The 12,471-nt window shown below is 42.2% G+C and overlaps 1 protein-coding gene across 3 annotated transcripts in view; it reads left to right on the top strand.

Annotated features, from left to right (window-relative positions):
• The window catches only part of PCLO (piccolo presynaptic cytomatrix protein), a 177,491-nt gene that overhangs the window by 130,855 nt on the left and 34,165 nt on the right, over positions 1-12,471 (top strand). For all 3 annotated transcript variants that reach the window (XM_048501408.1, XM_048501407.1, XM_048501406.1), the window contains exons 10-13: positions 1,055-1,180; positions 7,010-7,118; positions 10,110-10,177; positions 11,378-11,589. In XM_048501408.1, the coding sequence (XP_048357365.1) occupies positions 1,055-1,180; positions 7,010-7,118; positions 10,110-10,177; positions 11,378-11,589 (515 nt within the window). The remainder of the gene's footprint in view (positions 1-1,054; positions 1,181-7,009; positions 7,119-10,109; positions 10,178-11,377; positions 11,590-12,471) is intronic.

The raw sequence follows: 12,471 nt of genomic DNA, 5'->3' as shown, positions 1-12,471 counted from the left end.
ATGTTGAGAAAGCGGGCTCGGGGAGGGGAAAGTAGAGTTGCACAGGATTTGGTATTATATTTACTATCTGGAGTGGGAACACAACGTGAAAATCGTATTTTTTAAAAAAAACAGTTTTAGTTACTTAGAAAAGTTTAATCTGCCCAAGCAAAACTGCCCAAGATTGGGATGATTTTCATTCCGTGGGATATTCAAACTGCGTTTGGGTTGCCTGGTTGGCTGGCCCAAAAGTATAAATATTTTTACATAAGACGAAGAGCTTGAGAGGAGCAGATAGCTTTCTTTTCTTGTAGATCACCAGTTGCCTTCCTCTGATGACTTTAATATAGCTTGACAGCAATATTAGGAGCCAGGGCCTTGAATTCAGTATCGTCTTGACTTGATCCCTATGGGCAATCTTTCAGTTCTCTCCCCAAAGTACTACAACAAACAGTGAAACAAGCAACTTATTACCCTGCCTTGCTGGAGGCAATGCTCGTATTTTCCAGGGTATGTTTATTACTTAAATGTGACTAATTTTGATCTAATAACTTCCAAGTAGCAGACCTGTGCCAAACAACAGGGCATCCCTGATTGCCTCTCCTTGGGTTTGGATTTGCTCCACTATGGCCAATCTCTTACTTTGGAATAGTCTCTCTGAATAGCAGATAGGTTTCTACTATGCCTGTTTTCAGGAGAGAATGTAGAACACAACTGCGTTGGAGGGCATTTAGTTGGCACTGAACTGGGTTCAGTAATAGGTTTATTGCTTTGATTTTCCACAGTAAGGGCTTTTGCTGGTTATATAATTTGTGTTATGTCGTTGGTCATTCTGTTATTTTTATTATTGTTATTGTGCTTTTATATTTAATGGACTATTGTTACCTACCTCGGGTTCAGCAGAAGCTTAGAAACAATTCCAGTTCTACAAAAGTAAGCACAGTTCTTAGTATTTTAGTGTGCTTTTCAAATCATTAGTACCCATGTTTTATGCACTGATTTTACTAGAAAAGTACGTACAAATGCTATAGATAGATAAATCTTGGCTTTTCTTTTCCTCCTTTCCTGAATGCAGGCAATGGGCTGGGGATCCGAGTTGTAGGTGGGAAAGACATCCCTGGAGCCAATGGCGAAATTGGTGCTTACGTTGCTAAGATCCTGCCTGGTGGAAGTGCTGAACAGACGGGGAAAGTTATGGAAGGTAAGGTGACAAATAATACCAAAAAAATAGCGTGCCGGCAAATATCTCTGCGCACTGTTTGTGTTCAAAAATTTAGCCATACTTTCCCACTGACTGCACTTTGTCAAGAATTCAGATATCTCTCTATTTTCCTGTGTTGTTATGTTCTAGGGAGTGAAAGGGTTAAAATAGTGGTCGCTTTTATGACAATACAAAGCAGTAAATAAATAAATGCAGGACATTTTAGCCCACCTCTCCCCACCCGCTACTGCAAACTTCAGATGACTAACAATATCTAAGAACAGTCATTTTAAAAGTTAGTTATATAATGTATACATTAGAATGTCTAAATAAATATAATTATTAGTCATAATCCTTGCCCAGTCTTGCAAAAATTAAGAACAGATACCCTCCTGACAATTAGAGATGGGGATGTTTCAGTAAATCAATGCATTCCATGAGGACCCATGAATTACTATCACTAAGGCTTAAGAAAGAACAGGGGCAGAGAGAGGAGACAATTTGAAATGGATATTAATTATGAATAGGAGAGAAAATTAGGGTCTCTGTAGCCATAATGAGCTCCAGCATGATTCATGCAGAAATAAAATTAGCACGGTGAATTTCATATGTATTTTTGTAAGCATCAGAAAGTCTCAGTAAATATAAAAGTTAAGATAAATGGTACAGCTGTTTCAGTATGTCCGAATGAGAAGTCATATAAATATAGATGCATATAGGAAAATGTGGAATGTTATGTATGGTTATATGTTAATTGATAAATCATAAATTGTAACAAATTTTTGATACTATGTAATGCTTTTTAATGAGTGGATTAATAAACTTACATTTATACCAAAAAAAGTTTCAGTAATAAAGAAAAACTGCCACAAAGAACCTAGAAGTGCATCTCACCATCGCACCCAAAGTCATAACCACATCCTTGACCAATAGGAGCAGCAGTGGCGTAGGAGGTTAAGAGCTCGTGTATCTAATCTGGAGGAACCGGGTTTGATTCTCTGCTCTGCCGCCTGAGCTGTGGAAGCTTATCTGGGGAATTCAGATTAGCCTGTACACTCCCACACACGCCAGCTGGGTGACCTTGGGCTAGTCACAGCTTCTCGGAGCTCTCTCAGCCCCACCTACCTCACAGGGTATTTGTTGTGAGGGGGGAAGGGCAAGGAGATTGTAAGCCCCTTTGAGTCTCCTGCAGGAGAGAAAGGGGGGATATGAATCCAAAACTCTTCTTCTTCTTCAATGTGCCACTGGAATTAGGAAGGCTCAAAAGAGTCAATCATTAGCCAGGCCAATCACTGGCTGTTTCCACACAAGTCACCTAAAACATTTGAAAATGTTTTAGATCCCCCTGAATAACATGATTTTTGTTCATACTCACCACAGTGAGACAATTCCTGGCTGCCCTTTTCTGTGTTTCTGTTATTTCCCTGTGCAGGGATAAATTGGTGCTTCCATGCTCTGTAGCCTCATGCTGCAATTCCCTGAGTCTTCTGTAGTTGATGCTGTGAAGACTTAGCCCCCCAAAATCTCAAAACCGCTCTGAAATGCTCCAAATTCAGGTCAAGGGGCCTCTGCAGGCAAGGAGTAAGCTCACAAATGATGCCGATGAGGCAATGCAGGGAAGGCAGAGGGGCTGGAAAACGTCTAAAAGGGACAGCACAGGCAAATGAAGGCCTTTTTAGAACGTTTCAGCCAAAAGAATCACTAGCAAAGAGGATGCATTTCAAATGTTTTGGGGAAACATCAATTCAGAATTCCTTGGAGGAAGCGTTTTAGTTCCTGCCCCAAAAAGTTTTAAAGTGCCTGTGTGGAAAGGGCCATTGACTGTTGATGCTTCCGGTTCCCTGGAGTAGTATTTCCATTTTCCTGCTCTGGGGTACATGAAACTTTAGGTTGAAGCACGCATAAAACTGACTTATGCTGAATCAAACTATTTTGTTAATCAGTCTTATGCCTCTGACTGGCAGCAACCTTCCAGAGTCTCAAGTAGGATTCACACCTTTTAACCTCAGCTTCTTCCTTTTTTTTTGCATAGCAAATTTACATTTGAAAAACTTGTGATGGGTTTCACACCAACCTTAGTGCAGCTTCCAGAGGTATGACAAATGATTGATGCCCTGCCCCTTTTTGCACCGCCATGGTTATGGGCCTGCCCATAAGATTCCCCTTCTGTATCAATCCAAGCCAAGGATTCCTTGAGCCTCTGTACAATCTTGTTGTCTGTTGGTACAGGGAGGATAGATGGTTTTTCAAATCTATTAAACTGGTATCTTAATAGTTGGTCTCAGGGTTGGTACATTCTGGGTTTATTAATCACTCCTGGAACTTCTTAACTAACATGCACAGAGGTGGGATCCAGCAGGTTCTCACAGGTTCCCGAGAGTAGGTTACTCATTATTTGCGTGTGCCGAGAGGGGGTTACTAATTGGTGATTTTGCCATGTGATTTTTGCCTTAGTTACGCCCCTCCTCTCAGCAGTAGCGTAGAACTTGAAGCAGTCTAGCAGGAGGTGCACCGGTGTGCGTGGCAGCCTGCACCTGCGTGCATTCGTTTCCCACCCAAGGACCGGCGCAGTGGCTGCATCCTTGCCACATCCCTGCCCAGCAGTGCCTCGCTTCCAGAATGCCCGGCCACACCCCTGTCGTGCCCCGCGCAGCCCCATTGGCGCTACGCCACTGTTTGAATCCCACCACCATGGGAACCTGTTACTAAAATGTTTGGATCCCACCACTGAACATGCATAATACATGTCATTCATGGAAGCCCAGAGGAGTTGAGGTCAGGTGGTTCCTGAATATAGTATCTGCTCACAAAGAACATTATTGGGTTTGACCATTATCCTTGTAAAGCAGTACCTTGGATCCTGTGGCCACAGAGGTGGAGCAAGGGGGAACTGCGCCTGTACCCCTGCTGCAGCGCCGTCCGCCCCAGAATGCCACGCCACGCCATTCTCCCTCTGCAGCCTGGCCATGCCCCCTCCGCTGTTCCACCCGGGGCGTCGCGCTCGTTGGCACTACGCCACTGCGTGGTCATACTTTGTAGTCTAATATTTTGCAGCAAACAAGTTTGTACCTTCAGTCTTCCTTAAGCAAGTTTTGCATTGTCATTTTTCATATTGTGAATTTATTTATTTTTAATTTAATCATCTTCTCTTCTCTTTTTGTTTCCTCATTTATCATGTGCACAGCTTCTCAAAATACACATACGACCAGTTAAGCAATTCTATTTTATCTGTGTAAGTAGAAGCAGATAAAGGAGTTGTGGCTTTCTTGCTGTGAAAATGCAGTGATGTTTGATTTTGCATAGTTATCTTTATCAGTTTAAAACACTGTCTTCTGTAAAGCTAAACAAACAAATAAATAAAGCACTCCTGCAGGCAAATGACTGGTAGATATGCACATGTACTGCATGATAGATTTTTAGACTTAGTAAGTTGCCCTGTAAAAACTTATTCTATTTATGTCTCCAAAGGTTATATCATACTTCCTTTAGCTGTACTGGAGCATAGCTTTTTTTTTCCATTTGTCTCTTTGAGTACCAAGAAAAGGCAGCATGTATCTTTATTCGGCAACATTTGAAAATTTCTTCCAGCCTAAAAAACCTTCTATTATGTAAAGCAGTTCTTGCAATGTGTTCACATGGTGTAGCAAAATGGGTGAAATAACTCCATGCCCAGCATGAATTTCACACAATTAAACTGCTTAAGGGGAATCAGAAGTCCTTTCTACCCTCACAGCACCATTCTGAACTCGTTTGGGCTCTCCTTTTCTTTCTTTTTTAAAGAAACAGTTCCCTGGAGCTGTTGTGTGTCTGCAGGGAACACTTGAAAGTGTGTGAAAACACATGAAAGAAAGGTAACATCCAGTTTGGCTCTCAGGCTCTTGCATCAGCAGGAAGTCCTCAAACTTTTGCTGAGTGGTGGGATACAGATCATGATTCTAGAAATGGAAATGTCTCTAGGTATCTGTACAGAAGGATTCTGCTTTAAAATCGTGGTTTCCACCACTACCACCCCCAATAGCCTAGCAAAGAAGGGCTTAGGAAAGACTTCTTTTAGAAAATGCCTGCCCATCACGCTCTTGCCATCTCTGACTAACCAAGCAGAGGTTGCCAACCTTTTTGGTAAGGAGGTGCCAACCAAGTCCAGACTATGGGGGAGGACTACTTTTGTGCTCACTGCTGTATATTGCAGTTCTCTCCCCTTGTTTGGTTTTCTTTATCTCCTTGGCATCTTCCAGAGAGAAAGTAACAGTATACAGCAATGCAGGCCTGACTGCTCAACAGCTGAGCCTCAGAGCCCTCAGAGTTAGGGCGGATGGCCTACAAACGCCTCTTTGCAGCACCCGTGCTACAAATTGGCTGCCTGTAGGGATTTTGCTATCCTGCCCTTACCTTTAGTAGAAACAGGTGGTAAAGGCTTTTCCTGGACTGTATCTCTTCCTGCTGTGGAGCTTGGGTGCGGTATTGTTTCAAGGTTCCCCTGAATGCAGAAGGAACCACGCGGGAAGCATATCATAAGTGCCCCAAGAGCTGCCACACAGGATTCTGCCAACTGTGCCTGCTCAGTTGGACCCGTCCTCTCCCCTCCTGCCGGATTACCAGCCTCATCTCTTCCTAGCTTTGTGCCAAAGACCTCTTTCATGAAGGCATGATTCTCGATTTTGATTTATTAATTGCAGTCACTGGCCAGAACAAATACAATAAATAAATATTCTATGGCATAATACATAAAACACCTCGGCAAAACATTAAAACACCTTGACAAAACATTAAAATGCTGCGACTAGTCATTAAAAAAAAAATACAGAAAACAGTACCACAACAGTGAGGAAAGATCTAACTTTACTCAAGGATTATTGTATCAGAGTATCTTCTTCCAGTTATTTGTAATCCTAATTGCTAGTCAAGTATTCTTGGCAACATTATAAGTTAACTCCTGGTTCGTATCTAAGGTCCCTTCCACACACGCAAAATAATGCGTTTTCAAACCACTTTCACAACTGTTTGCAAGTGGATTTTGCCATTCCGCACAGCTTCAAAGAGCATTGAAAGCAGTTTGAAAGTGACACTACTTGTTGGACAACCCTGATCCTTCTCTCTGTATGATAGTGGCAGACTTTCTCCTGGAAATTACCAAACGCCAGTAGATTTCCTTCGACCTAACATTTATTTCCTGTATTGTATGTGCTTTTTAATCCGTTTTTTATTATTGTTGTACTGTTGTCTATGCCAATAAAGGCTTGCTTCTTATCTTCTTTCCCCCCAGTTTGAAAGTGCATTATTCTGCATGTGCGGAATGAACCTAATAGTAATGTTTTCAGTCTGTGTTTCCTCTGATTAAGAGGGCACTCAATGAGTACGGTTGACAAAGGGCCCTTCTGTATATAAAGACATGATTTTCATTGCTGGTATTTTTCCATTCTCCCATGATCCTTATTCCCTTTCTTTTTTGGCTCAGTTACTTGGGTAAGTGAAGATGCATCAAGGGTTACCTGTTAGGCCATGTACAGAGTTAAGTTGGCACATTGGTGCTGTTTAAAAATCATGTCATTGTGCAGTGAAAAGTCTTTGAAGATATCAGGCTAATTCTACACGTCAGATTGATCACGAGTTGCAATTGTTATAAATGAACTCGTTTTCCCTTTTAATAAATCTAATAAATCGTTTAATAATTTGTTATAAATCTGCTGGGTGGAATCTACCTCAAGGACAAGCTGAAACTGAATTATTCCAAATTTATCTTCAAATCTTCCACTTTAACATATGGTAAAGACCTTAGACAAAATCTAGGATGTTGTATAACTCTATTTCACCATGTTATGCCCTCCCTAGGAATGCAAGTGCTGGAATGGAACGGCATTCCCTTGACTGGCAAAACATATGAAGAAGTTCAGAGTATCATCAATCTACAGAGTGGGGAAGCAGAAATATGTGTAAGATTGTGAGTTTTTCCCCATCTTTTTGTTTCCATTTTTTTCAGCTTGTCATGGCTTTTTTATTCACAATTATCAAAAAGGAGCTTTTGGTACTTTGAAGCATCTTTGTATATATTAAAACTTGGTGCAAGTTTTAAAGGAAGATGCTGTGTGGTTTCTGGGCTGTATGGCCGTGTTCTAGCAGCATTCTCTCCTGACGTTTCACCTGCATCTGTGGCTGTCATCTTCAGAGGATCTTCCTCTGAAGATGCCAGCCACAGATGCAGGTGAAACATCAGGAGAGAATGCTGCTAGAACACGGCCATACAGCCCGGAAACCACACAGCACCTAAGTGATTCCGGCCGTGAAAGCCTTCGACAATCCTTTAAAGGAAGATTTATTTGTTCTTTATAATAGACAAATATGAAAAGTAAGGTTGTCTTCAAACACGATCCACGTTCTACTGTAAATGATTGCAAATCACATGTGGGGTTTAATGAATCTCTTTCTTTTTGGGAATTCGATTATCTCTGACTAAAAAAACAAAATCCAATTGGGGCTGGTTCCAAACTAACTGTTTAATCCACAGTTGTTGTGATTTGTTCCGATGGTGTAGTGGTTAAGAGCGGTTTTCTCTAATCTGGAGAACCGGGCTTGATTCCTCACTCCTGCATGTAAGCGGTAGACTCTAATCTGGTGAACTGGATTTGCTTCCCCACTCCTATACTTGAAGCATACTGGGTGAAGTTAGGCCAGTCACAATTCTCTCCAAACTCTCTCAACCCCACCTGGCTCACCAGGCTCATATTGTGAGGAGAGGAAGGGAAGGAGTATGTAAGACATTTTGAGACTCCTTAAAGGTAGAGGAAAGTGTGGCATAAAAAAACAACTCTTCTTCTTATGAACAGATGACGTTGCAGTCAACCTGTTACATTCCATTTTATGTCATTTCCTGCCTTTTTTTCAGATCTTAAGAGATTTTTTTCACACTTGAAGTTAAATTGGACTGTCAACCACCCATTTGTTGAATGTCTGCAAATCTCTTTCCCTTTAAACTCTAGCAACATGTGCCTTTCAATTAATGAGGAAAATATCTTCAAGGGAAGTTATACCCCAGTACTTGACCACAAATTTTCCACAAAACTTCAGTTTCTTACTACTTGCTTCTCAAGTGTAGTATGGAAGTTTCTAAGAGGAGAGAGAGATCAGCCTCATAAACTGTTCAGAAGCAGGATTTAGGGTTTTGTTGTGGATGGTTCCACATATATAAAATTTTGCTTTAATGGGATTTTTAACATACCATTTATACTCGTGTATAAGCCGACTCGTGCATAAGCCGAGGCACACCTAATTTTACTACCAAAACCTGGGAAAACATATTGACTTCGCCTAAGGTGGGAAGCCGGGAGGCAGAGGGGGCTCCTTATTTGGGCAGTGACTCCCCCTGATGTCATTGCCCAAATAAGGAGCTCCCTCTACCTCCGGGCAGACTGGGCTTCCTCAAACCCAGCCAGGAGGTGGAGGGAGCTCCTTATTTGGGCAATGACATCAGGGGGAGTCACTGCCCAAATAAGGAGCTCCCTCTGCCTCCTGGGGTTTGAGGAAGCCCAACCAGCCAGGGTTCCCCCTTCACCCTCCGAGGAGGGCAGCAACAAGCGGCTTGTGCAGCCGCAGGGAGGTTGTCCCTGCCACGCCCCCAGCCTCGCCAGAGGCCTGAAGAGCCAGCTGGTAAGCAGTGACTCGTGTATAAGCCAAGGGGGCATTTTTCAGCCTTAAAACAGGGCTGAAAAACTCGGCTTATACGCGAGTATATACGGTATATCACCTTAACTGATCTTTAATCAATGTATACCTTACATAAATATTAAGGACATACAGTTACCTTTAATTTGACCTATGAATGGTGGCTGTACAATAGTTCCTAAACAAGTTAAAACCAATTTACTGAGCAAATATTTTTGGCCATTTTGATTGCTGCCCCAAACTTGCAGCACTTGTGTGTCTGAGAAAATTTGGTGGTAGTAGGGAGATCTTCAACAAACACCATTCTACAATATGCATCACAAATTTCCCGTGGAAAACCATTTGCTCCTCCACTACCATCTTTGCTGATTTAAAGCAGCCCCTGATTTTTCTGCGCTATTTAATTGATTACTTCCTGTCTACTCATGGAGTCAACAACAACAACAACAACAAGCCTTTATTGGCATATGAAACAGGTGTACCTGGAGTCCTGGTGTACCTGAACAGATTCCCTTCCTACGAATGGATGTAGATAGGGAAGGTTTCAATTCTTCCATTGCACTTAGCCACAACTTGCTCGTATTTTATTGCTCATAATATTTTGTATTTGTAATTATGTGATCATGAAGAGTTTCTTTTTTAAAAAAATGATCACATTTGTTGCAAACAATAAAGGCATACTTCTAGCTTCCCCATTCCTGCCCCTCCCAAAGGATCTATTGTTGAGCTCCTGAGATTTCCAGGAAGTAATTAGCTAACTCCAAGAAGCAGAAAAGTCTGGCAAGTTAGTATAAACAGAAAGTAGGGGAGGGGGATTCGCTGAACCTGATTTACTTTCAAATAAATGTAACAGTAGAATCTTGCCCTTGGGGCTGGGAATTAGCAGATTTTATAGATGAAATTTATTAAGTTCCATATGGAAATGCAACCCTGAGCAATTTTCGGCAAGCAATTATAGCTCAGGTTAATGATTTGCAGAATAATGCACAGGACTGTTGTAAAGCAGTTTGTGAGTGAAAGTATTTTTAAAAGATAAACAATGCATGGAAATGGTAATTATAAATGAAATTAAGAAATGTTTGTAATCTGCATTGAGCCACTCCAAGCCACTGTTTGTTTCTGCAGCGCTCCAGATGTGAAATTTCAGCCTCAAAAGGTTATGCTTAGGAGCTTCGTTCTGCCATATCTCATGTCTCATTTAATTATTCTAATGATACAGTGAGGGTTTACAAGAAGAGCTCCTTTTGTCTCAGGTTTTTATTGCTTCCTATAGGGATCTCAATATGCTGTCAGATGCTGAGAATCCCCAACATCTGGAATTGCTTGACCCAGGAAAAACTGGTAAGTGAAATTATATGTGCCCCAAACTCTGCTAGCAAACACGTTGGGTTCCTTTAGAAAATGACTTGACTGCATCTACTGGGCAGAAAGTTCCCTCGTAAACCTTCTTTGTAGGTAGAGGACACTTGAAGAATGGCCACATTATTCAGTTGTCCAAAGTAAAGTGGAGGATAATTTTGGCTGAAATTTTGCTAATGCTGATGAAGGAACAGTGTGACAAGTAGTTGTTTGTAATATGGTGGACATTCAAAAAATTAAAAAGAACATTAAAAAGAGGGAAACTATATTTGCCAGAATTGACAGGACAAGCAAAATACAACTATGTACTTTTGGGGCTGAAAAGATGCCCAGCAGCGGAGCCTGCAGAGCAGATATCCCAGGGAAATCTTAAGCAAAAAGCTGCAGGCACAGAGAATTCCTGCAGCACCATGAAACGCCAGGTGCCAGTAGCAGAGGAAACTGGCAAGAGAGTTTAATGGTTGGGTGGGAAAAATGAGACTTCTCCTCAGCTCCTGCCAGGAGACAGCAGGAAGGAGATGACTTGCACATAACTTCAGAAAAAAAAAGTCCACATTGTAGCGGCTTCAAAAAAAAGATGACTCGAGCTGAAATAAGGCATCCTGAGGACATCTCGGGGGGGAAAGCTGTGCAAAGTTCCTGCCCAAGATGCCTTTTTTCCCATCCTCAGGACGTCTTATTTGTGCTGTGCAGAATGGACCTATATCTCCTGTGAAATCAAGAAGAGCCATACATTTATTTATTTATTCATTCAGTTGTTTGTTTTATAGGCCGCCAATCAGGCTCAGGGCAGTGTACAACGTTAATTAAAAACCCTTAAGTCCACAACATATCCTGGCACCATTAATGCCACTAAGGCCGTGGTGGTGAACCTTTGGCACTCCAGATGTTGTGGACTATAATTCCCAGTTGGCCGTGCTGGAAGGGACTGATGGGAATTGTAGTCCATAACATCTGGAGCGCCAAAGGTTCGCCACCACTGCACTAAGGGATACCATTAAAATTGAACTCTGTCCCTTAAAAACCACATTCATACAAATGGAAGGATGGATAAAAAGGATAGGCAACAGGGGAGGAAAAGGGAAGGGAAGGTCAAGTTCCTTTCATTTTGAAATTGATAGTAATTGTTATTTGTGAGATGAGAATTGCAGAACTCAGCACAAAAATCCCTTCTACCTGCAGTGGAAAAAACTAAGTCCCCAGGAGTTGATCCAAAGCAATTGGCTGCGGAGCTGCAAAAGGTCTCCCTACAGCAGGCCCCCCTAGTGGCCTCCTCAGCAATGGACAAGGGCTCTTGTGCTCCCTCTGGCACCACATCAGCCACTTCCAGTTCTGTTCCCAGCCCCGGCCAGCCTGGTTCTCCTTCAGTCAGCAAGAAACGACACAGCGGCAAGGTACAGGATGACTTTTTTCAATTACACATGAGGACCGTAGATTGATGTAAACACTATGTATGATATAAACACTGTGCATATTGATGTAAATGCTGCAAGTCTTCACATTCCCATTAGTGGGCTGAGAATACTTCATTATGGGTCACTGTTAAGCTTCTCACTGTGGGAGTCTGACTTCGCGTGCTCCATTATACATAAGATGGCCTCTCATACGCTTCGATGAAAATGTAGGAGCTTTGGGTCTCACTGGGTTCTCTTGCTTAACAGGAACCTCTTTGTAATCCTTTTGGGGTTTATTATTATTATTGTAGATTTCACAGCTGCCAGATCTTTAGCTGGTTGTTGGCCTTCATTACAATTCGAGCCTCACCCAGAGGCCTAGGAAGCTGTAATGTATCGGCGTAGTATTCGTGCGGATCCCAGCAGGACTGCCTTCTGAATTTGACAGATGTTAATTTTGTCAATTCGAAGATGTTTCAAGTGCTGCTTTAGTGTTTTTTGGGATGGCGCCCAGCATGCCGATTACCACTGGGATGACCTCAGCTGGTTTGTGCCATAGATGCTGAAGCTCTATTTTCAAATCGCGGTATCTAGTGACCTTCTCGTGTTCTTTTTCAATGACCCTGCTGTCACCGGGGACTGCTATGTCGATGATGCTCACTTTCTTGTCCTTTTGTTTATTTTATTTTCAATCCCTTTCTTAATGGTACCTAGCATAATTTCTATTTTCACTGCTGCGGCACACTGGGTCAAATTTTCATTGAGCTAACCACTAAGACTGCAAGGTCTCTTTCTCGGCCCATTCTGCACGGACCGCAGGAACGACGGTGCCGTTTGCACGCTGTCCTGCATCCAGTGCCCCAGTGGCCTGCAAGGCCACCT

The sequence above is a fragment of the Sphaerodactylus townsendi genome, linkage group LG06, assembly GCF_021028975.2.
Source record: "Sphaerodactylus townsendi isolate TG3544 linkage group LG06, MPM_Stown_v2.3, whole genome shotgun sequence".
Classification (NCBI taxonomy): domain Eukaryota; kingdom Metazoa; phylum Chordata; class Lepidosauria; order Squamata; family Sphaerodactylidae; genus Sphaerodactylus; species Sphaerodactylus townsendi.
This window is presented reverse-complemented; position numbering and strand designations above follow the sequence as displayed.